The sequence below is a fragment of the Copadichromis virginalis genome, linkage group LG1 (genome assembly GCF_057382275.1).
Source record: "Copadichromis virginalis isolate Kocher_CV1m ecotype Utaka linkage group LG1, C_Virginalis_male_GT1.1, whole genome shotgun sequence".
NCBI classification, from domain to species: domain Eukaryota; kingdom Metazoa; phylum Chordata; class Actinopteri; order Cichliformes; family Cichlidae; genus Copadichromis; species Copadichromis virginalis.
In genome coordinates this window covers 29,217,514-29,241,919 of record NC_140618.1, presented here as the reverse complement: position 1 = coordinate 29,241,919, position 24,406 = coordinate 29,217,514, and the positions used below count along the sequence as shown (strand labels likewise).

Here is a 24,406-nt window from a genome sequence, read left to right as displayed (position 1 = left end):
AGCAGGGGTGTTTTAGGTTTAGTTAGGTTATTCTGTGCTTAGTTAATATTAGTGTGTTTTTGTTTTCCCCCTATTGTGTGTAAATGGTTTGGCCAAATCATTATAAAAGCTACCCTCATGTCTTTGTAATTAGGTCAGTTTGTGAGTTAAGTTGTGTCTCACTTTGTTTTATTTAAGTTTCTGGAAATTACTTTTCGTAGAGTTATATTTAGTTGAACTCTTTTATGGGCCTGTTAAGTATGCTTTTGAATTTTGGTAATTTTGGACTTTTTGAGGGTTAAAATAAAGAAAACCCTTTTTGAAGATACTTTTTTTTGCCTGTGTCCTCTTTGCTTTGGCTGCTTGGTCCCTCACAATCTCCAATATTAGCCTGTGGAGCTCTCTTGCTCCCCTTCCCTCTGTTGCTGCAGCAATGTTGCAAAACTGCTCTCCTAGCTTACGAGCGGGCCATGTAAAAAGGCTTGAAATTTTGTAGCATGTAGCGTGCTCACATGTAAAACAGATTTCCCTGCATAAGAAGCAAGAGGCACAAAACACAAAGACTTTGCAAGCAATATTTTAAAGTGAAGAAAATTCTATTTATTTTTACATCATTGGATCCAACGAAAATCAATGAGAAACCTCCACCACCAGCTGAGCAAGCGACAGGCCTGTCGTCATGATATGACACTCAAGCACACACACACACACGCACGCGTACGCGGGCACGCACGCACAAACAGGTGCTCTAATGTTTTCTAGATGAAGGCACATAAACCCATTGAAGGTCACAGTAAGGCAGAGTCACAGCGCTAAGGAGAAACCGTAGACCATAGAAATTAGCAAAGGAACACTCCAGACTTTGAGCAGTGGGCCGAATTACAGAATCTCTGCTTAGGACTGTTCTCTCTTCCTCTGTCTGGAAGAAAGACTGGAGGTGAGACCGAAACTACAGGAAAAAGATGTTCAGGTGCAGCGGGACGCACATCCCACACCTGTTTTCCATGTGACCTTTTCCTATGCAGGCAGGCGAGCAGTGAGAGTTTCTCCTTGTCGTCAGAAAACTAGCAGTGCTGAGAATGAGGAAGTCCTTCCAATTTTTTTTCGTCCTCATTTCGCTTGAAAGCTAAACAATGGAAGTAATGCTTGACAAGTCATAGAGCAACACTGCCACATGTATCAAAGTAAACAGTTGGGGTTGTTTTTTGTTCCTTTCACTCTGACACGTGATTGTGGCAGGATACAGTATACCATCATTCAAACAAAAGCAGCAGTACAAACTCTTGAGAGTTGATTTTGCATCATTTAGAAACAGTAACACCATAATGTAAATCACAGTTTGTCGTGTTGCCTTTCATTGCATGACTTCAGAGAACAAGACACCACAGAAAGGGACCGAAGTGCACACACACAGCAGCAGCAGCATCCATTTGGATCATCCACAGATTGGATTTGATTAGTCTACAAAGCACTAGTTAGACATATTACCCTGTATCCACTCGTATACATTCCTGTGCAGAACAATTTAGCTGTGCAGAGTTTCAAACACTCTCTCTCTTCCATTCTAAGTTCACATGAGGAATCTTGTCCCTGAGTCTTCAAACTATATCGTAAAAGATCCATTGCATCCTAATCTCCCACCCACTTCCATGAACATCCATGAACATCCATGAACATCCATCTCTTATTATCTATCTACAGACATTCATTCATCTCGCAGGTATGGGTTAAAGGGAGCTTCAGCCAAGTTCTGTGTAAATCGATGATTTGAAATACACACCCCCTGGCAGAAGGGCGGACAATATGACCACCTCGCACACTCACACGCATACAACAAACATGTAGTCGCACACGGACACTGAACAATTCACACACATTAAACAACACACGTGGCTTTGCTGTTGGAGTTTGGTATGCCACAGTAATGTCTTAATGGCGTTTCAGCGTGCAATGGTTGTGCGGAGCTTGTGTGCGTTCATGTTTGCAAGTGTGTGTGTGTGTGTGTGTGTGTGTGTGTGTGTGTGTGTGTGTGTGTGTGTGTGTGTGTGTGTGAATATGCATATGGATTTCCATGGACACTTCTTGTTTGCCAGGACATCTACTGATGCGTGTGTCCCTGTGTTAAGTAAGGGCGTACTCAAACGTCCCTTTCTCCAGCCCCTCAATGCCATCAGCCCAGTTGGAGGAGGGCATACTGCTGTAGGGGTCCAGCAGGATCCTGAAACACCTTACTATTAGCAGCCCCAAAAACACCAGTAGCATCCCCACAAAGGCAAAGGCTGTCTTCTGCTCCAGAGTCAGAGAGTGCGCCATCATGTCGTTTCCGCTCATGGCAGCAAGGGAGTGGTTGTAGTGGACGCTGCTCATGGTAAACCAACATCTAGGTGCCTCATCTCTCCTCTGATAGGGTCAGGCGTTTAGAAGCCTGCATGTTACCTGGACAGAGTTTAAATGATGGTGTCAGCTATCGGCCATCATGTCTTGTGAGCAGATCCATTTCAATCAGTCTGTTTAAGTGCAACAGTTAATGCATAGACTGTAGAGAAATTCATTCAAGGTTTCCTGTATCTACATAAATGCCTCTATTGAACGTTCGAAGATTGATCTCTCTCATTCTACAGATCACCCCCACCCCCCCTGTAAATTTTGCAAAGAAATAAAAAAAAAAAAACAACAACCCCAAAACCCAAAGAGCATACGTGAACCGAGGAAAGAGACAGGCTCGACTCACTGAAAGCGAGGCATCACTACATGTCTTTAAGTCAGGTTAGAATTACAGTGTGTCGCAGTGCATAGCCAGCCGTTACACATAAGCAAAGCAGTGAGGAATGAATGACTACATCGCATCTTGTGAAGATGTGACGCTATATATGTTCCGCTCACAGGAATGGAATCTCTACCTGTTGCATGTAAGCAGATGCCTGCGCGACAGTGCAATTCCATTAGACGGTGAGAGGGAAACTGTAAATGACCAAACATAATCAAAAAATTGGTGTGGTCACCCAAGTGGAAGTCTGCACTTTCCCAATCCCCCAACCCCAACCCCAAAATCTTTCACATGAACACAAGCAGCAGGTGGCCAGAGTGAGAGGACAGGAAGCGGTGAGGGGGTAAAAGAGAAGGGGGATACATACAGATAGGAAAATGAACAGGGAGGACAGGGAAAGACAGACGAGGAGGAAGGAAGCAGAATGATGAGGAGGACACTGCACAAGTGTGGATGGTGAGAGAGAGTGAGAGAAGAGAGAGCGAGGCAGTGAGGTAAGGTAAAAGAGAGAGGGACTGCATTGACAGATTCTCTAGTGAGGATGTCTTAGGGAGAAAAAACAGGCGTCTCACCATCATTATCGTGCCATCCTTACAGACCTGTTGCTGCTGTCTCTTCCGAACAACTCCTCCTTCTTGAAGCCTTCAGATGTATATCCATTAATTCATCCATTCCTGGCATTCTGGATGTGCTAGGCTAACTGCTCATCTAACCAAAAAGCCAGAGGTGAAGAGATTAAAACAGAGGAAGGGAAGCGGAAGGCTGGATCTAGCTATTATATGTCTATTCTGAGAGATAGAGCTCCTGTCCTCATGCTCCTTTACTTGCCGCCCGCTGCTCATTATCATTCTGTTTCTCTAGCTCTCTCTCCAGAAGCACGCGCGCTTGCTCCTGCTGCATGGCAACCACTTGTTAGTCTCACTCAGCTGCTCTGCTGCCTCAGTCATTCACAACATTCCCTCCCACCCCAACCTCAGCAGCACCAGGATGAATGCAGCAGCATAAACAAGCAATCTGCCTCATCTGCTTCTTCTCTCTTCACTGTTCCTTCTCGGGGCTTATTTGGGGGCTTTCTCCAAAAAACAAAACGTCTCCAGCAAAAATCAAACAGGGATCTCCTGCTTTAGCAGGCAGGGGGAGTGCTCCCTCTGACTGCCTCTGGGCTGTAAATGCTGCTGCAAAGGTATTTTTGGTACAGCACAGCACTATCCTTCAAGCCGAGTTTGATGATGTGTCTTTAATTGGTGCAGTTGGCTGTGGCCAAATCGAATTAGCCCCCTCTCCTTAAAGGCTTATCCGAATGCAAGCTGCCCTGACACGGCGAAGGAGAAAAGCCAATCATTTTAAGAGATATTAATGTAGTGAATGAAAAGCAGTATTGCACAGAAAACAAAAAACAGATCAAACAGCAAGTACTTGATTATTAACTATAAAGGAATGCAGCAGTGAAGCATCTGGCCATCTGTTTCATTGTTATTCAGTAGACATTCAGATGAACAATGTTGTTTGTTGTCACAGTGGTGCAGTGGCTCGCATCTAAGGATAAGGCATGTCATGAGGGAGATTATCATCACCGATGCAACCTTAGATGGTTTCTTCATATTGGATTCGTGCCTCTGCAGTGTAAATTTTAGTATTGCTTTTCTTGGATCAGCAGCTATTTTTTAGACTTATTGTTATTACTTTGCTGTATTCAGGTAGAAATAGGCAGCCTGTTTCAGTATTTCAGACAGTGTTTGCAATTTAGATGCCACACTGCACGGGCAGTTTCATCATTAGTCTTTTTACCTTGTTGTTCTTATCAACTTAAAGCCCAAAGGTTAAAATGAAAGTCTCTTAAGAGGTGCTATTGTGAAGATACAGTGGAGTAGTGTGTGGCTATCAGTGATGAAACGCATGTAAACTGCATGTTATTATCAATCCATTGATTGATAACAAATTTGCAGAGAGGATTTCACAAGTCCATTCATGTCAAAATTATCAGAAGTTCAATTACTTGCCTTTATCATATCATTAAATGCACCTTTACTTGTGTATCAAGGTGAAAGAGGAACTGCTGAGGCATTAACTTGTTGCATAAAGCATATTAGAATATTATCCAAGCGATCAGGAGAAAGGCTGATACTGAGAACTGTAAAACAATTATTCTAAACTGCTCTAAGAGAAACTTTAATGAATGTCTTTTTGGGGGGTTATACCGTCTCAGTACAAAGACTGATTTGCAAAGATTGTAATTACTCCAGTTGGCTTTCCTGTCAAACAAAACTGCTGCAAATACTACTTCTCCAGGGAGCTGCAAGTTAATCAAATCAAATTTTATTTTCATTAAAAAAAGAAAAGGTCTGGTACATTTTTGCACAAATACACAGGGCGATCGTGGCTCAAGAATTGGCAGTTCATCTTGTAATCGGAGGGTTGCCGGTTCGAGCCCCGGCTCAGACAGTCTCGGTTGTTGTGTCCTTGGGCAAGACACTTTACCGACTGCGTACTGGTGTTGGCCAGAGGGGCCGATGGCGCGATATGGCAGCCTCCCTTCTGTCAGTCTGCCCCAGGGCAGCTGTGGCTACGACTGTAGCTTGCCTCCACCAGCGTGTAAATGTGAGAGTGACTGAATAGTGGAATTATAAAGCGCTTTGAGGGTCTCAAAAAGCGCTATATAAATGCAATCCATTATTATTATAAGTAATATATTTGTTGTGTTGAGGTGGTTCGGTCATCTGACTAGGCTGCCTTCTAGGTCTATCTGAGAGGGCACTGCTACCGAGAAGAGGCCCTGGAGCAGACCCAGGACGCACTGGAGAGACTGTGTCTCTTAGATCATAGGTCTTTCATTTTAGGATGTGCAGATGTGACTTTTAGCTGCTTCCTTATTCACAAGGGGTCACTTCACATGTTTGATTTGGCAAAACTGAACCAGAGATCTTTTGCTTGTTAGTGTAAACCACTACACATGAAATACTTTGTCGTCATTGTTACTTTCATTCGGTACTCACACTCCAGCTTTAATTTATAGGTCTTGCTCCAATAATAGTAAAAGTAAATGTGATACTTTATCGATTAGTGATTGTTCAGCAGGCATGGTATGAATTGTGCACCAATCATTTGTGAAATGGATGTTACGCCATCAAGGAAATGAAGGATCAGTTTACTGATCTGATTTTTCATTTACAGAGTGATGCATGCAATTCACTGTATGTTAAATTTTAACCTATGCTCAGTTACAGGTCAGCCAGACGTACGGTTGTTTGCAACTTGTACTCTGTCACTCCTACGTGTAGCTCTTCCTGAATGAAGTGAGTGTTTTTTTTTTACAAGTCAGTTTTTGAGTTAGTGGTTAGTATGCCAAAACCAAAGCAGTGAGGTATATATATATATATATATATATATATATATATATATATATATATATATATATATATATTTTTTTTTTTTTTTTTTTTTTTTTTTCTATTTGTAGCTGCTGAACCAAAATGCAGAAGCAGTGTGTGGAAAAAAAAGTACAACCCATGATTGAGTAGCTTGTAGAACCACCTATAACAGCAATAACTAACTTGTGTGTCTCTTCAATTCATTGCGGTTAGCAAGGATTTCAATTATGCACAGCTCTCTTAAGTTCCTGCCACAGCATTTTAATCAGGTTGAGGTCTGGGCTCTAACTGGGCCATTGCAGCACCATGATTCTTTTCTTTTTTGGTCATGCTCTTGTAGATTTACTGTTTTGCTTGGAATCATTGCCCAATTTCAGCTTCATCTGTCAGACAGACAGCCTCACATTTGACTCTAAAATAGTTTGGCTTATAGAGGAGTTCAAACTTAATGACTGTGAGGTGCAGGTTCTGTTGCTGCAAAATAGGCCAGATCACCACCCCTCCACCACAGTGCTGTGGTGATTTGCTGCGCTTGGTTTTCACCAAAAATTGTGCTCTACATTATGTTCAGACATCTCCACTGTCTGGTCTGGTAATTTAATAGCTTGGCACCAGAGATTAGTATTACTAATTAAATATTTGACCAGCTGTGAAATACGTCCACAATCATATGTTTCTACAGTATTTGTGCCAGTCTATTTTAAGCCTGGCAGCCCACCAGAGTTTAATGGAGCTTCAGCTGGGCCTAAACATTGTGTAATTTAAAAAAAAAAAAAGTTTTTATGATATGTGTATATGTTGTAGCTACAACTGTTTAGCAAGCAAATCCACTTTCACCATTACAGTTACCGTTAACTGTTTACGCACAAACATGTAATTTAGAATTATTGTTGGGGGAGGGCGGTCAACCTGGAGAGAACCCACACAGACACAGAAAGGCTTTAGCTGGCCGGTGAATTCAAACCCCTTTTTTGTTGTGAGGTGACAGTGCTAAACCCTGCACCACTGTTCTACCCCGACCAAAAGAGTTAGTAGACCCCTAAGTAAGCGAAAATAACTAGATAACTACTGACATACGGTAGTATTGTTTTAACTCCTTTCATGTGCTATCCATCCACTAATGTTTACTGTTTACCGTAAGCAGTAGTATAATCCACTTTACTTTGTCTTCGTACTGAAAATGGGAAATGAACTCCCCACTGTACCACCGTCACCACCCTCCATAAGAGACGGCTACAAAAGCTGCTGTGCCATCTTTACCACACAGTGTGCACAGTATGGCTGTCACTGATATGGAGGTATAGCAGTTTCCAAATCTGTGTAGTAATCTTTTTTTTTTTTTCCTGTTTATTAAACGCACTGGTGTCTTTCTATTGTTCAACAGCTGGATTTTAAGGTGGGGTGGAAGAAGTTAAAAGAGGTGTTTAGTATGGCCGGTGTGGTGAAGCGAGCAGATGTAAAGGAAGATAAAGATGGCAAGAGCCGTGGGATGGGAACAGTGACTTTTGAGCAGCCACTGGAAGCTGTGCAGGCCATTTGTATCCTTTATAATTAAGTATTAATTAAAAAAGAAACAAAAAGAGAAAAAGAACTTATTCTGTACAATATTTACTGTAGCCTGTAGGGACAGGCTTAGGGCGTCGGGGGGTTCCCCGGAGGCATCTTCCTTGGGGGGCTCAACCCGGGGTAGCGGTCACGTCCGGTTGAGGGCTCTGTTGGCTCTCAGGTGACTGTTTCCTCGCGGCTGCGTGCAGCGGGGCTAGGGGAGGGTCTGTGCTGACGGACGTGGGTTACTGACCTGGCAACCTGGCTGCCCCTGGGTGGGTCCGGGATGGGCGTGAGGTTCTGGGGGTGCTCCGTCTCTGGGCGGGGGCCCGGGCCGGGCCTCGGGGGCTCGGGTCCTGGTTGGTGTGTTGCCGGGGTTGTGGGCGGGTGGGTGCATGGGGGCCCGGCCCTGGAGCAGGGTGCCGCCGGTGCATCGAGCCGCCTGGGGGGCTCTTCAACTGGTGGGGGGGATGGTCACATCTGGCAGGAGCTTTCTTCTCTCAGGAACTCTCTGCAGGAGGGGGAGATACAGGAGAGGTGGAGGAAGATCTCAGCCTGGGCGTTTACCGTCTTATGTAGTCTGGAAGATGTGTGGTTGGTGGGGTGGGTGCAGTTTTCTCTGTGGTGGGGTTGGGTGGACTGTCCAGGGCTCTGTGGAGCCGGGGGGCGCTACTGCACTGGGCCCCGGTCTGATGGGCCTGGGCCCCCCTTCCCTGGCGGGTCGCGGAGGGTGGGAGTGCCTACTGGGGTCAGCGGGGGAGCTGGCCCCAGGGAGGGGTTACCTGCCCCTCCCTTCCTTCCCTCCCCATCTCCAGCTGCCTCCCTCTTCCCGCTCCTCCACAACCACCCACACATGCAGGGCCTTGGAGTGGGGGTATGTCACCAGGGTGCGGAGGAGGCTACCCCCCCCCCCGTCCCCTTCTGGCTGCCTCTGCCTCAATTTTATCCCACAACTTAGACATTCACATTATTCACACTCTCATTACACATACATATAGGATCTTGGGGGTGGGCACAATCACGGAGTCCAAATCACCATCAGGGTGTACACCTCACCCCTGACGTCGTTGCCCACCTCTCAATTTTAAATACACTTAGTCATTGAGGGCTAGCAGGAGGGACCATGCGCTTACCTGCTGCTCCTTGGCAGGTAGCTCCATGCCCTCCTGGGTTTTAATTGCACCTTAGAACACATATGCATCAACACTACAATGAGCGGGTGGAGGGAGGTTTGGAGTCTTCTCCCACCCCCATTCTCTGCGGCCTGCTGGAGCGGGGGGGCTAGTAGGAGGAGTTGGCCGTCCGACTGCGGTCTGGGGTGTGGGGCCTCCCTGCTGCTGCGGAGTCGGGGTGGTCTGCCTCTCCCCACCGCAGGGAAAAGGGTAACACCACCTGGGTCTGGGTGCAATTCCCCCCTCCAGGGGCAAGGGTACCTAGACCCGGTTTGTAGAGTACGCTTGGGGAGTGTGATTGTGTGTACAGCGTCTCTTTATGTCTGTCTCCACGTTGGTTGAGTGTGGAGTAAGTGCATATGAGAGCATGAGGGTGGGAATGGATGTTTGTGTCTGTGTGTGCCTGTATGTCTGTGTCTATATGTCAGGTTGGGTATCAGACGCCACCTCTCTGGGGACACCTCAGGCCCTCCAAGGTTTGGAGGCCTATCTCCACCCACCACCACTTCCCCTGCCGGTGGCGGACTCCCTCAGGTGTCGGTGTGTTGGTGGTTCTTTGTGTCTGGGGGTGGGCGTCCGGGTACACACCGGCTCACTCCTTGGCGGCCGCTTGTCGGGGCCTGGGGCCTGGGGCTCGCTCGGGCCCCTTTGGAGGTGGGGTGCCCCCGGCCTCTCGGCCTAGGGCTCGGTCACTCAGGCGCAGCTGGGGGCCGGCGGAGCTCACGGGCGCGTCACTGCAACCCCCCCTGGCTTCTGCTCCGCGGCTGCTGAGTGAGCCCTCATCTGGGACTCTCCTCAGCTCTTACTGGAACAGTGGCGCGGCTGCCCCTCTGTTGGTCTTCCATGGTCTCTTGTGTTCTGGGGGCCTCTGGATGTCTGGAGTTTTGATCTCCTCCATACCCGCTTCACACCCTGGAGGACGGGGCTGTGGCCCCCCCACACTCCCTAGCAGATCATTACATGGAGAAACCTTTGGAATGCAAGCATGCTGATCCACACAGGTATGCACACATGGGTATTCACAGACGCGGACTAAAGCTTTCTTGGCTGCTGCCTCAAAGCACACTGTGCGCTGTCTATCTTGCGTGCTGCACAATATCGTTTATTACTTAGTAAATACTGATATCTATGACTAGCTAGTTTATTGTGATGGTGCTTTGCTTTCTCTATTATTATGTTGCTCTTTGTTGTTTGCTGTCTCCTCTGTTTGTTTGTTTGTTTGTTTGTTTGTTTTTTCTCCATACAGGTGACCCAGGAGTTTTTTTTTTTTTTTTTTGTCTCTCTTCCCCCCCCTTCTCACCGTCTCTTCTCCCCTTGGGTTTTCTTTCTTTCTCTCCCCCTCTCTCTCTCATTCATTCCCCCTGTCCTATTTATTAAAAAAAAAAAAAAAAATGACAAAGGATGAACTGAAGCTCTGCCATCACGTAATGTCGCATACTGCTGTTTCTGATGTCATTTAAGAAAAAAAAAAAAAAAAAAAAAAAAAAAAAAAAAAGGACATGACAAAAGACATGTAGACTCTGAGATGCTATTACTGTGTATTGCATCGTCTGACTTTGGGGTGAATTTACTGGGTCATTCACTCCTGGGAAGATTGTCACATATCTGACAGTTACACATAAGCAAAAAGTGAAAATGTTTGGTTTTACGCAGGTGCTCACACTTACTGATGATCAGTTAATCAAGTGCATTCGATTAACAGCACCTTACTGTTTCTATAGGACTACAGACCTGCTGGGCAACGAGTTCTATACAACTGTGCAACTTTAAACTGTGATGTTAAAAATTAGCTTTCAAAGTATTTCTCCACTGGTGGAATCTCCTCAGGGCTCGCTGAGCAGATTCTCTTCAAATGTTAAAGCTGATTGTGTGACGAAATTGAAAGTATTCCTGCAGTGGAGTAAAAGTGCATTAATCAATAGTTTCAGGAATGATGAATAGACTTGGCTCTGCATGATAATCAATAAGATGGGACATTTTAGTCTGACACCGTGAGTGTGCTGCCTGGAATATTGTAGTTTATAGGTAATACTGGTATTGCTTTATGAATTACAATGTCTGAAACAGGAAAACAAATGTATTATAGCACTGGCCTTTCTAACCAGCAAACAGATCATTTTTAATAAACTTAAAGCTACACAAACCAAACAGTTTGAGGATGGAAAGCTGCCATAAAGATGTTATGGAGATCAAATTAGTGGAGCAGGCAATTCTCTGGGACCTGATGTGCTTGATGGTCCTTGGAGCTTTATTGGATCATATTTTAAGAAAGTTTAAACAGATTCTATAACACTGAACTTCTGTATATTCTGTACCCGAACATCACCCCAATTTATGTTTCTTTTTTGTTTTGTCTTTTTATCTGGAAAGGGGACATATACGCATATAAAATAGTTGTTGCTCTATAATACTTTATAAGAAATCTTTTGCACTATATTGTATAAGACATTTTCACAGTATCCAACGATTTTCATTTTAGTAGACGCTTGTTCGCACGCTGTTGTGTGCATGTATAAAATGGCTTTGGTGGACAAAAAAAAGTTTGCTCATGGTATTGCTCAATTTGGAATCCTTTTTACTGCTAAAATAAAGTGGGGGCACATAAGAAAAAAGGTAAGAATCGCTGCATTAGAAGCTTTTACTTTCTTCACTTCTCAATTTAGAGAGAAATCGCGTCCACATTCTTTTTACAGGAGTTAATTTTTTCTTTTCACCCGTGTCCATTGACACCTATACTATTCAATTCTCCGACGATGCCTAGCAACAGCTCCCAAATCTCGCGTTGGAATCACATATCTTCCCAGCACATTTTGAACTGCGTAGCGATCGAGTTATCCTGCGTTGTGTGTGGGGAAAATAAACATCAACATGGCAGATGTTGAAACGGCTAAAGAGGAACCACAGGAGGAGGAAATTTCTGAATCAGTCAAGTCGGAACCCGACGAGACATCTGAAGAAACACCCAACGGTGTGAAAATGTGAGTTAAAAAGTTGTAATATTATCCGGTCGTTCTGCGTCGGTGTTAGCTAGCTTAGCTAAAATGGAGTCCTTGAATATTAGCTATTGTTAGCAAAGAATCCTCCAGTCTCTTGTAAGAAATATAACGTCGAAGTATATGTGTTAAATTTAAATATAATGTAAGACTTTAAGGTATATATGCATCTCCATAAACTGTGGCCACAATGTTACAAGGCTGGTGCAATGGGTCATTCTCGGTTAGGTGCTACTCTCCATTGTGTTGTGCTTTCATATTTAGCTAAAGCTAACGAAACTCTGAAATTCAGCGCTAGTAACCACCAAGCCAGCCTTACTTTAATTAAATTAATTAGGTTTAACCACAAGCAAAATAAGCTGTGCTTTTACTAGTTAGCACCCATTCTAATCTTAATGAAATTGTTCATGGCCATTGCGCTATGCTATGCTAACAAACCTGCGGTTAGCTGCTAATGGCTCCGCGCTGTTGCACAAAAATTATACCGGCTTAATACATTTAAAGTGCTCTATACGCATTAAAGTATCAGTTCATTTAAAATGTGTGCTGTATTTTCATAAGGATTTATAAAATGTCACACTTGGTTGAAATCAGAAGTTGCATGAATACTTTTCTTTTAATTTGTTTATGCATTCATCTACTCACGTAGTTGTCATTTACACGCAAAGAAATCCAAAGTTTGTCTAGCACGTATGCATGCATATTGCTGTTTGTGGGTATGGCTATTTTAGATCATGATGATATTATTATTATTATTATTATTATTATTATTATTACTTTAGATCCATATTATAGAATTTATTAATATGAGTAGAGTTTTTTGTATGTATAAGGTTAAAAAAGGTATAAATTAAATTTCTAAAGCAAATCACAAAAGATGAGTCTGCTATTACTCACAAATTTATTAAGGGTAGATTTTTAATTTGATGCCCCAGTGATCTGTGGAAGATGTTTAGAGATGTTGACCTGCACTTCTCTGTATTTTGTAGGGAAGAAGAAGGCAAGCCCCCCAAAGAAAAGCATGATGGTAAAGAGAAATCCTCTGGAGGCAGAAGAGGAGGCCGCTACCATCCCTACAAAGACAAACATGGTGGAGAAAAGAAGGGTGCTCATAGGAACAGAGTGTTCATCAGCAATATCCCGTATGATATGAAGTGGCAGGCAATTAAAGATCTAATGCGTGATAAAGGTAATCTACCCAGTGATGGGTATGGCGTCTTTCCCTCTGCCTCTCTCTTCAGCTGAAAAGAAGATTTTGACCTTTTGTTCTGTTTTGTTACAAGCTTGAACGTTTGCTTCTAACGCCAGCTAATTTGTGTGTAGCTTTTGTGGATATGCTTAGTGCAGATATTAAGGAACCGCCATATTGTGATTTAAGGTTATTGGAGTTTTAATTCTTTTATTTATGTATTTATTTTTGGATGGGCACCAATTTAGCTTGGGCTGATATGTATGTGAGGAAAAAGTAGGATTTACGTAGTTACATTGTTACTTGTTTTAATGGATTGTCAGCTCCAAAATGTAACCTCAATCCAGCAAGGAATATTTTGATTGTTGAATGTTTTTGTTGCATCTGCATTAAGGTGAATCTTGCTAGTATCAATGAAAAATATTCCAATGTTTTACTTTATGAAATACAGAGTTCCCAAAAAAGATATTTTGAAAGGTCAAAGGACAGCTTAAACATCTCAACTGCCTTGAATGGAATTTGTTGCTAAACTGATCACGTTGAAGTCTTTTGATTTGAATTTTGAAATTCCCAGGTTTAATATAGCTGTGTTTTTGTTTTTTGCTGTTTTTGTTTTTATTTTTCTGGCCTTGGCCTTTGGGTGTCTCAGTCACTGCCCAGAAAGGCATGGTGTTGTCTGGTGGGATGTTGGTCTGGGCTGGCTGTTGATCAATGGGGACATCTCCATCTGTAGCTGTATTGCCAAGGCCAGCGGTGATTTGAAGACTTGGTGACTTAAATTCCTTTGTTCTTTTGGTATTTTCCCTTTGTATGTCTCATGTAGTTGGTGAGGTTACATACGTGGAGCTCTTTAAGGATGCTGAAGGAAAGTCAAGGGTAAGTGATGTGGCCAAATTGCTGCACGAGGTTTTAAATGCCCTCAGCAGGCTCTCAATAATGTAGTGCTCTTTTAGGCTCTGATCCTTTGGGTTAAATGAACTGGAGACACTATAGGTTGTGTTTAGAGCCTGAAAGATGGCTAATGATTGATTTTTCATTTGAAAGGGAGATGTCCTGTTGACTTTTGGAAATGTAGCCAATGAACTCATCTAAGAGTATACTTTTGCTTTTGTTGTTGTCATTTCAATTGGTTTAAAAGTTTGTTTGTTTGGCCATTTTCCAAAGGGAAATGCGGGGTTGTGTGATTGGTCTTATTGATTGACCCTCATGTCTCAAAATTTTATTTTACAATTCTGTTATATGGCAAAGCTTTCTGTTTAATGGAACAAAGCAGTTGCAAAAGACCACGTAGTTGTTTTTGTTATGTCTTTATGTTAAATGGCAACAAATGATGCAATAGATTTAAAGATGAACCACACATTTTTTCTCTTAAAGTCACAACTTGTTAATCCTAAACAATGTACTAAATACATTTGTTGTTGCTTTTTTCATCTATCGTGGTAATCAATGTCCAGTTCAAAACCTAAATATTTTCAGGTAAAATAATAGAATGTTTAAATATTACTGACAAATGTGATTGTTTTTTTTTTTGTTTTTTTTTTTTAATTTTAACTGCAACCTTTATATATTACTGTTTAGATATTTTTCTTCTTGTAATATCTTTAATTATTAAGAAATGTGATGTTTGTTTGTTTTTGTTTTTTTTCAGCATTTTTTCTTGTTTGCAGTAAAGTTAAAAACCAGCCGGCTCAAGCCAGCAGGGAAAATATGGCCAACATGCATAAAAAACATATTAAAAACTAGTTGAGATGTTATATTATGTTTTTGTTTGTAATATCTTGTTTTTAACTGTATTTTGTTCCCTCCTTCTGTGACTCCTGAACTCCTGTGATGCCACCTTCGTAGGGGTGTGGGTAAGAAACCCTATTTTTCTCAAAGAAACAACTTTTGTTTTTATATGTTGTGCTCGCATTGACTCATGTGGCGTCTCCGTTTGCCTCGTTCAACAGTGTGGTGGAGTTCAAAGATGAGGAGTTTGTGAAGAAGGCAGTATTAACTATGAATAAACATGACCTGAGTGGAAGGCCACTCAACATCAAGGAGGTGAGAAGCATAGATTGCAGATTATATTTAGCTGTTCTCTTTTTTTTTTTTTTTTTTTTTTTTTTTTTTTTTTAAGAAAAGCTGATCTCATGTTGCTATTTTCTGTTGATTGTGGGCATATGAAGCAGTCATAAAAAGATTGTGGTGGTAACCATGATGTAGCATTATTACATTACATATGTTTTTGTTAACATCAGATCTGAAAATATCCAGCGATGTACCACTAAATTAAAATGACACTGTGAAATTTTCTAGTTTTATTTATTTTTTCTTAAATGTTATCATAATGTTTTCTATTTAAGGACCCTGATGGAGAGCATGCCCGCCGTGTGTTGCAACGCATGGGAGGGGGTCAACAGGGAGGCCGTGGGCAGGACATGGGGCCTGGTGTGATGAACCTCCCGCCCTCCATTGCTAACAACCCTAACATCCCACCTGAAGTCATCCATGCACTGGAGGCTGGGCGACTTGGCAACACTGTGTTTGTAGCTAATGTAAGGAAATGTTATTAAACATTAATTATCACTGTGCAATTGTAGACATCTGCCAAGCACACTCGTATACATAGTGAAGGCTTTAAAGTAATTTAATAGCTTGGCACCAGAGATTAGTATTACTAATTAAATATTTGACCAGCTATGAAATACGTCCACAATCATATGTTTCTACAGGATTTGTGCCAGTCTATTTTAAGCCTGGCAGCCCACCAGAGTTTAATGGAGCTTCAGCTGGGCCTAAACATTGTGTAATTTAAAAAAAAAGTTTTTATGATATGTGTATATGTTGTAGCTACAACTGTTTAGCAAGCAAATCCACTTTCACCATTACAGTTACCGTTAACTGTTTACGCACAAACATGTAATTTAGAATTATTGTTGGGGGAGGGCGGTCAACCTGGAGAGAACCCACACAGACACAGAAAGGCTTTAGCTGGCCGGTGAATTCAAACCCCTTTTTTGTTGTGAGGTGACAGTGCTAAACCCTGCACCACTGTTCTACCCCGACCAAAAGAGTTAGTAGACCCCTAAGTAAGCGAAAATAACTAGATAACTACTGACATACGGTAGTATTGTTTTAACTCCTTTCATGTGCTATCCATCCACTAATGTTTACTGTTTACCGTAAGCAGTAGTATAATCCACTTTACTTTGTCTTCGTACTGAAAATGGGAAATGAACTCCCCACTGTACCACCGTCACCACCCTCCATAAGAGACGGCTACAAAAGCTGCTGTGCCATCTTTACCACACAGTGTGCACAGTATGGCTGTCACTGATATGGAGGTATAGCAGTTTCCAAATCTGTGTAGTAATCTTTTTTTTTTTTCCTGTTTATTAAACGCACTGGTGTCTTTCTATTGTTCAACAGCTGGATTTTAAGGTGGGGTGGAAGAAGTTAAAAGAGGTGTTTAGTATGGCCGGTGTGGTGAAGCGAGCAGATGTAAAGGAAGATAAAGATGGCAAGAGCCGTGGGATGGGAACAGTGACTTTTGAGCAGCCACTGGAAGCTGTGCAGGCCATTTGTATCCTTTATAATTAAGTATTAATTAAAAAAGAAACAAAAAGAGAAAAAGAACTTATTCTGTACAATATTTACCACAGCATTCTCCTTGATGTTGATTCCAGCCATGTTTAATGGGCAGATGCTCTTTGACAGGCAGATGCACGTAAAAATGGTACGTGTGTGTTGTTTTTGTTTGTTAAGTTACAATGTGCTTTAAGCTATGCAGACGATGTGAATATGTGGGCAAAGAAAAATGCTTGGTCTTGCAGGATGAGAAATCTCTACCCGTTGAAGACTTTCGGCAAGTAGAAAAAGCACCTCAGTTACCACGTGAGTTTGCTGTTATTCCCTTATCATAAGCAAAAAACGTAATTTAAAAAAAATAGTTTTATTATCATTAATCAAGTAAACGCGTCTTACCAGAACAGGAAGTGAACAGCTGCATTTTAACAAGATGGTGTGTGAGTGAATAAATAATTTGTTCACCAAAATGGCAGTGTGCCTTTAGTATGTATGAAGTATGTCTTGAGCATTTCTTGTGGTTGGAGACAATACAGAAGGAATTTTTCTTCTTTGTGTAGGTGGTCTAGGTGGTATTGGCATGGGATTGGGGCCAGGAGGTCAACCCATCAATGCCAACCGCTTGAGTGGTGGAGGCGGCATGAGCGCTATGGGACCTGGAGGTCAGTCACCTTTTGAGATATTAGGTTTAAATTATATTCAGTGCAAAGTGTGTCGTATATATGCCGAGTTGCAACAGTTTGTCTTTACAAGCCAATATTTATCCGACAGAATTACATTTCCACTAGCTGATCATCAAATTAGGGTCTCAAGGCAATATTAACTGTGTTCAAGTTAGACTGACATATATGCAACATACCAGTGTCTGTTTTTCTATTAGCCTCGATGTGCAAAGAAATGAAATGATCAGAGCTCTGTCCAGATAATATTTAAGCGCTTTTACGTTGTACATTTTATGGAATTACATCTGTTTCTTGTAATTCGATGTTCCTTTGTCTTTGCCAGGTATGGATGTATCAGGTTATGGTGGAATGAACAGACTTGGGGGAGGTGAGCTTTTTGCTACCTACGAGTTTCTTTCCTGTTGAATGACCATGGTTACCTCGGTGTTAACAAAGGAGATTTCTTTTTCTCTTCTGCTTTCGATAGGAATGAGTAGTGCAAGTGGAGGCTTTGGAGGCATGGACAGCATGGGCAGTATGGGTGGGTTTGGAGGGAGGGACATGGCACCAGTTGGCAGAATGGGAGGTAAGTCTGTTTTACCCTCAGTGGGCCAAAAATCAGGTTTTCTTGTTTGTTATTGGTAACTAATGTGTCATCTCGTTTTATTGTTGATTGTTTTGTTTCTCTTTCATTGTATTTTTGGTGTTAAGATATGTACCGATCAGGAATGGGTGGAATGGATCGGGACTTTGGGCACGGTGACATGCCAATGAATCGAGGATTTGGGGATTCTTTTGGAGGAATGGGTAAGTTATACTCTCACTTCAGTGAGGCTGTGAGTTCTACTGCATCGTGGTATAATCGAATTTGCATCAACTTGCACTCTTCTTTAGGTGGAGGCTTTGGAGGAGGCATGGGCAGTGGTGGCATGGGGCACATGGGAACTGGATTAGGCACAGGTTAGGAAAAAAAAAATCTTAATACACAGTGTTTCAAATTATCATTTTTATAGCAGTTGTTCAGTAATTAAAGGTACATGAGACTCCACAACAGTACTCTTACTTAAAGTTTGGGCTGCCCCCAAATCATCATTTCCTTCCAGTAGTTAATATATTTAGTCTTTTCCAAGTCTGACCTTTTTGGTAAAATGTAACTCTTTTACTTGAATTTAAACAGTGTAAATTGATAAAAATGGAAAAATAAAAAAAAATGAAACAAAATTAACAGTATTTCCTGCTATAACATAAGTAACATCTCTCATATCAGGCTTCCTAAAGGATAACATTTGAATAGAGAAACAGAAGCTTAGATCTTTATGGCTGATTACAGCAACCTAATCTCCTGAACTGTCATACACTTAGCAGTGGGTGTGGAAACGTGTGGTCATGGTTGTCACACAGATTAAGAAAGTAGTGTATTAATACGTCTTACTTATTAAGAGTCACAACAGACTCGGTCACCACACGCATTTTATTTTTGGTAACATAAATAAAGAATAAGATATAACAGGTTTTTTTGTATGAATTAGATTACCGTATTTCCCGGACTACAAAGCGCACCTGAATATTAGCCGCACAAGCTAAAATCAGGGGAAAATCCTGTTTTGTACATACATTAGCCGCACCTGACTAAAAGCCGCAGGTGTTTCAATGTTGACTTATCATATGTAAGAGAATATGCACAAAGGGAATTGTCAGGAAAGAGATGGCTGTTTGGAGACACACCCCTTTTATTAATATTTTGAAAAACAAGTTATGGGTACATATTTGCACATGTAGTACATAACAGTAACCTACAGCACACCAGAAAAATAGATTCGGACTACCTTTTAGGCTCAGGTGCAGTGACACGGCTTTAACAAGAAGAAAAGTCAGTCATTCACCATCTTTCTCTTCTTCCTGCGCTCTAAAACCACCAAAGTCCTCTTCTCCAATGTCGGAAACGAACAGGCTCAGGATGGCTTCGTCATCCACTCTCCGCTTCTCTCCTTCGTTGTCACTTTCAAAACCAAAGAAATCCTCGTTGTCAGTGTCAGAGTCGAACACCCTCAGAAGGGCCGTGGCGGTGTCCTCCTCTCCATCATGCAGCAGTCCAGCCCTTCAAAATCCGTTGGTGATCGTGGATGTTTTCGCACTTTTCCACGCTGTCAGAATCCACCGGTGGAGTTGGGCATAACTTGCTTTTCGCAAGTTTATCGCCGCTCGTCATCCACGCCTCCCGCTGAATGCGTGCCGCTACTTTGAAGTTTGTTTTTCGCGCTACTTCGTACGGCACTACGTTGCCTGGCGGACGGACATGTGACTAACATACCACTCTTGAACCCCGATCCTTCCGCCAGGCAACGTAGTGCCGTACAACAGCGGAACAAACAAAACAAATCGTCTTACGATATCACAAAAATCATGGAAAATCCATAGAAAAGCCGCACCTGACTAAAAGCCGCAGGGTTCAAAGCTTGTGCAAAAAGTAGCGGCTTATAGCCCGACAATTACGGTACTCTCTCTGGTAGCTGCTCTATAAACACCGGAACAACAGTATATATTTTTCTAGTGTTTTTCTCATTTTTGCTATGTAACTTTGCACTGTCCGCTTTATGCTGTAACAAATTTCCCTCGTGTGGGACTAATAAAGGTTATCTTACATTAATGACTAACCTCATATTGTGGCTGGAGCATCTCAGTTGTTCCCCTTCCCTACTGAAGTTTGGTCTGTTTACATCAATTTTCCATGCGATTGTATTTGTCAAAAAAAACCATCGGGAACTTTTATCAAGTGGAAAAAGGTTAGCGTTCATTCTCCAGGTTCACTGTGTTATGCTTTGGTAAGCTAACATAGCATTTTCTCTCTACATTCATGTTGGAAGTGATAGCAGAGCTGTACGTTTTATTTTTTTCCAGAAATCTCTCAGTCAGAACATGCTATATCATGTTCAGGTAACTAGCGAAACCAGCGAGCTAACTTCTAACTCTGTTTAATTTAATAAATTCTGTTTTCATGGATGCCTGGACGTTAAACTTAATTGTTAAACCTGGTAAAGCAGCAACGCTGCTCATTTTATTAAAGATGAAAGAATTTAGAAAGTTTTTAACTCTCAGTGATGCTGCAGTGTTCGTTTGACTTTGGGACCTGAAGCGGATGGAGTTTAGGGCCCACTGTTTTATGCTTTGTTATGCTAACATCTGTGTCGCTAGCGATCACTAGCACAGCATCATATACCAGCTAGTCCAACTTCAGTAATCCTACAAACGTCACTGCTGTGTAGTTTTCTGTCTTCATTCATGTTGGAAGTGATAGCAGAGCTGTACGTTTTATTTTTGCCCAGAAATCTCTCAGTCAGAACATGCTACTAGTTTCGCTAGTTTAGGTAACTAGCGAAACTAGCCAGCTAACTATCTGCTAACTTCTAACTCCGTTAAATTTAATAATTTCTGTTTTCATGGATGCCTGGATGTTAAACTTAATTGTTACACCTGGTAAAGCAGCAACACTGATCATTTTATTAAAGATGAAAGTATTTACACAGTGTTCGTTTGGGACCTGACGCAGACGGGGTTTTGGACCCAGATTACTATGAGCCGTGAGGCTCCTGATTACGGTAGCCATAACGCTCAGACAATCGATCAAGCAGTGCGGCTTCGTAGCTTAGCAAAGTCCTACTAAAACATTTTTTGACTGATTTTTGAGCGCCGTGTACCACATAAAATTGGTTCGAGGTCAGTAAACACAGTCAGAATTCATAGATAAGGCGCACCAGAGTATAAGGCGCACTGCCGATTTTTGAGAAAATTAAAGGATTTTAAGTGCGCTTTATAGTGCGGAAAATATAGTACTTGGAGAAAAGAGATGCATTTTGAAGACCAAGAAAAAAACAGCAGAGGGCCTGGCTGGCCACAGCAACCCACAGAGAAAATATGCACTTTCTCTGTTTCATGTATGCCAAAAAACCCACACAAACCTGAAAATCTTTACAGTTACAGTGTAAGATGGAATCTATGATGGAGTTGTCAAGTTTTGGTTGACCAGCCTTATGGTATTTTTCCATTTCATCCCAGGCTTGTTTAAATTATTAGACTGAAAGTATTCAGAACACTGCTGCCTGTACTATAGCAAATGCTATGGTATTTATTTTCCCAGAGATCGACAATTACTTGTTTGTTAGAGACTAAAAAGGGGTATAGTGGTTTGTCAGTAGTTAAAATGTTTTCTTTTCACAAAAGAATGAAGTTTTCCCATTGATTCTTCGTGCAGTGTGGTGACTAATTATTTAAACTGGTACAGAGTCTGCACCCACTGTATAAACAGTGTCATGGCGACATTGGCTTCTGTGATAGCAAGTTTGGAAGTGGAAAATCAATCCTCTTCTGCACCGTTTAGATACACTTCGGTTACATTTTATTAGAATAAGTTAATAAAAATCTATTCATAAAGCGGTGCAAAGTGTTTTAAAAGTCCCAATTCACAGAAATCTGTCATGAGGCTTTGTAGTTCTGCAGCAGTGCAGGAAACTGCAAACATGACCCTGTTAAAACCTAACTGTGCATTAGGTTAAATTGTTTGTGTGCACTTCTGTGTGTGTGTGTGTGTGTGTGTGTGCTCAGGTGGGGGAATGGGAAATATGTCGATGGACCGAATGGGCTCCAGCTTTGACCGTTTGGGAATGTCAGGAATGGACATGAACCGTGGCTTTGGTGGCTATGGAGGCGGGGGGCCGGGCCACATGGGTGGTGGCATGTCGGACAGAGGCTCAGGGTCCAAAGGAGGTTGCCAGATATTTGTGCGAAATGTAAGCAGAAATAAAACCATGTTCATTTATTCTGATTTTCAGAGCTGTTACATCTGTGGACATCCTTATCTTCCTATACAGTCAGTCGTGATAGTGATAGTAGTCATAGTGCAAGCACTATAGTATGCTGCCACTCAAAGTTTAAAATGTTAAAGGGGAATTCAAAGGTCCAGGTTTAGCAAACATCACTTGTGTTAGAATTTCTTGTAACCCCCCCATCATTCCTCTTTTGTTTAGATGTGTTCTCAAGACATTTGTGTATCTAAATTTACTGCTTCTTTAATCAGTTCGCTGTGCTAACATGATCAGTTAAACTTTAACGTGATAAACGTTCATTAGATGTCATTAAATATATTGTTGCTGGGCCTTTGATTGGATAGCTGCATAAGCACACAAAGTTATTAATAATATGTGGTGTGCTTTGATGAATCATTAATTTTTGCTTGGAGGATTTATGATCAGTTCGATGTCATCTTTGACATGTTTGATTCCTGTACAAATAGGGCTGTTCGATATAACGATATATATCGGATGACGATATAAAAACGTCTTATCGTTTCATTTTACGCTATCGTTTGTTTCGTGGTGTTGCAAAATAAACGTTTACGGCAATATTTTTTCATTATTTTGATGGTCACTGTAGTGGCTATATTAATTTCTTAAAGTTCTCACTTTCTCTTATATTTATAACCACACTACAGACAGACAAGCGTTTGTTTTTATGCGTTGTCGTTAGCAACAACGACGGTAAAACCACCGCGTGTCCACTTGTTTATGTTCCACATAAACATTTCACAATAAAGCTCAAGATCCTGTTGTGACTTTTCAAAATAAACTGAATCACGTGAAAGATGCAGTTTTACGGATTAGGAAGCAAAAAAGAGCCGTCAGGTGCTAAAAAAATAAACCTTAGACTCAAACGTTAGAACAGGCTTTCACACGCAGCACGCCGTGTAAGAAATACTCACAAAGAAAACAGCGGCCCTTACAACTTATGTCTAAAAATGTATAGTTTCATGCATCAGTTAAAACACTCGACTCCAGGTACGCGACGCCCAGCTGGAAACACTTCACGCAAGTCGAGCTGCCCGAGATTCACAGAATTTATAGAAAATGTTAAATTTTTGTGATTTATATCGTTATCGGACGATAGATGTCTTAATATCAGGATATGAGATTTTGGTCATATCGCACAGCCCTATGTACAAAGGTCCAGCTGTAAATGTGTTAATGCTGACTAATGTAATGACTGAAGTATATTTTTGTTTTATAGCTGTCCTATGATTTGACATGGCAAAAACTGAAAGACAAGTTCAGTCACTGTGGTAAGTGTTTCGCTTATTATAGACCACTGAATTAATTATTCTGTTTAATTCATGAACCACTGGAGCACTTTTGGCATTTCACCACAATTGATCGCTGAAAACAAAGACCAATATCTAAGATTTAATCAGCACTTTGTTAAAGATTCTGCTTTCAAAATTCAGCCGTTGCTCATTCTTTTCTGCTACAGGTCAGGTAATGTTTGCAGAAATCAAGATGGAGAATGGAAAGTCGAAGGGATGCGGAACGGTGAGATTCGACTCTCCAGAGAGTGCCGAGAAGGCCTGCAGGATGATGAATGGAACCAAGATAAATGGCCGAGAGGTGGACGTCCGTATTGATCGAAACGCCTAGATCCTTTGTAGAAGTGAAGCTAACACGTACACATTCAGTCCCCTTGCCAATGATCTTTTGTTTTGTTTTAAAAACACAATTACTTCATATCTTCACGTGTAAACTGTTTCTTTCTTTCGTCCTTTTGTTTGTTAATGTAAACTACATAGCTATTTTGTTTTATAAACCCTTTTTAATTTGTGAGACAGTTTATTTGACCAAATAAAGTTTGTAATTTTTAAACTTGGTGGTTGTAAATTCTCCTGAGATCAAAGTCTCGAAGTTGTTCTTCATTGTCTAAACTTTTGCTGTAGTTCTGCCCCCACCCTCCAAGAACAGTGTTCTACATTGGCATCTTCAAATCTAAAAAATACCACAATAGTCCACAGATGAAACTCAGTATGAGCTTATTTTATAGGAACAAAAAGATATTCAAGTATTTAAACCTTCAAGCTTAAAGTTTAGTATTTTTAGTTAGATCGCGAGTGGGTTTGGCATAATCCTGACAAACTGAGTTACCTGCTGCAGCGACCTGTTAATAAGAATACAGCCAAAAGTAGCTGTTTTGTTTAGATTTGTTTGTTGTTTTTAGTTATATTATGGCACGTGTATGTCAGGGGAATACAATACGGACACCTAACTAGACATCAGTGCTGTAAAAAAGATGCATAACAGTGTGTCCTCAAGCTGTTAGAAAGATTTCATCAAAGCTACAGATTAAAAC

At 41.6% G+C, this 24,406-nt stretch overlaps 2 protein-coding genes across 2 annotated transcripts; one reads left to right on the top strand and one right to left on the bottom strand.

Moving 5' to 3' along the window:
* Nucleotides 1-322: 322 nt before the first annotated feature.
* Nucleotides 323-3,675, bottom strand: ctxn2 (cortexin 2). Its single transcript, XM_085452894.1, has 2 exons — nt 3,319-3,675; nt 323-2,415 (listed from the first exon to the last, which is right to left on the bottom strand). The coding sequence occupies exon 2, from the start codon at nt 2,344-2,346 to the stop codon at nt 2,101-2,103; it is 246 nt and encodes an 81-aa protein (XP_085309020.1). The 5' UTR covers nt 2,347-2,415; nt 3,319-3,675; the 3' UTR covers nt 323-2,100.
* Nucleotides 3,676-11,604: 7,929 nt separating this feature from the next.
* myef2 (myelin expression factor 2) lies at nt 11,605-23,925 on the top strand. Its single transcript, XM_085458202.1, has 17 exons — nt 11,605-11,809; nt 12,814-13,013; nt 13,837-13,889; nt 14,859-14,866; nt 14,963-15,056; nt 15,359-15,550; nt 16,425-16,578; nt 16,682-16,731; nt 16,829-16,889; nt 17,141-17,242; nt 17,586-17,630; nt 17,730-17,828; nt 17,954-18,049; nt 18,137-18,202; nt 21,842-22,026; nt 23,300-23,351; nt 23,540-23,925. Exons 1-17 carry the CDS (start codon nt 11,700-11,702, stop codon nt 23,701-23,703), a joined length of 1,731 nt encoding a protein of 576 aa, XP_085314328.1. The 5' UTR covers nt 11,605-11,699; the 3' UTR covers nt 23,704-23,925.
* Nucleotides 23,926-24,406: the final 481 nt, after the last annotated feature.

Excerpts from the sequence above, each read along its gene's own strand:
- myef2 (XM_085458202.1), top strand. The coding sequence starts at position 11,700 with ATGGCAGATGTTGAAACGGCTAAAGAGGAACCACAGGAGGAGGAAATT. Across the intron at positions 17,243-17,585 it reads GAGCGCTATGGGACCTGGAG|GTATGGATGTATCAGGTTAT; the intron begins GTCAGTCACCTT and ends TGTCTTTGCCAG. Across the intron at positions 17,631-17,729 it reads AATGAACAGACTTGGGGGAG|GAATGAGTAGTGCAAGTGGA; the intron begins GTGAGCTTTTTG and ends TGCTTTCGATAG.
- ctxn2 (XM_085452894.1), bottom strand. The coding sequence starts at position 2,346 with ATGAGCAGCGTCCACTACAACCACTCCCTTGCTGCCATGAGCGGAAAC.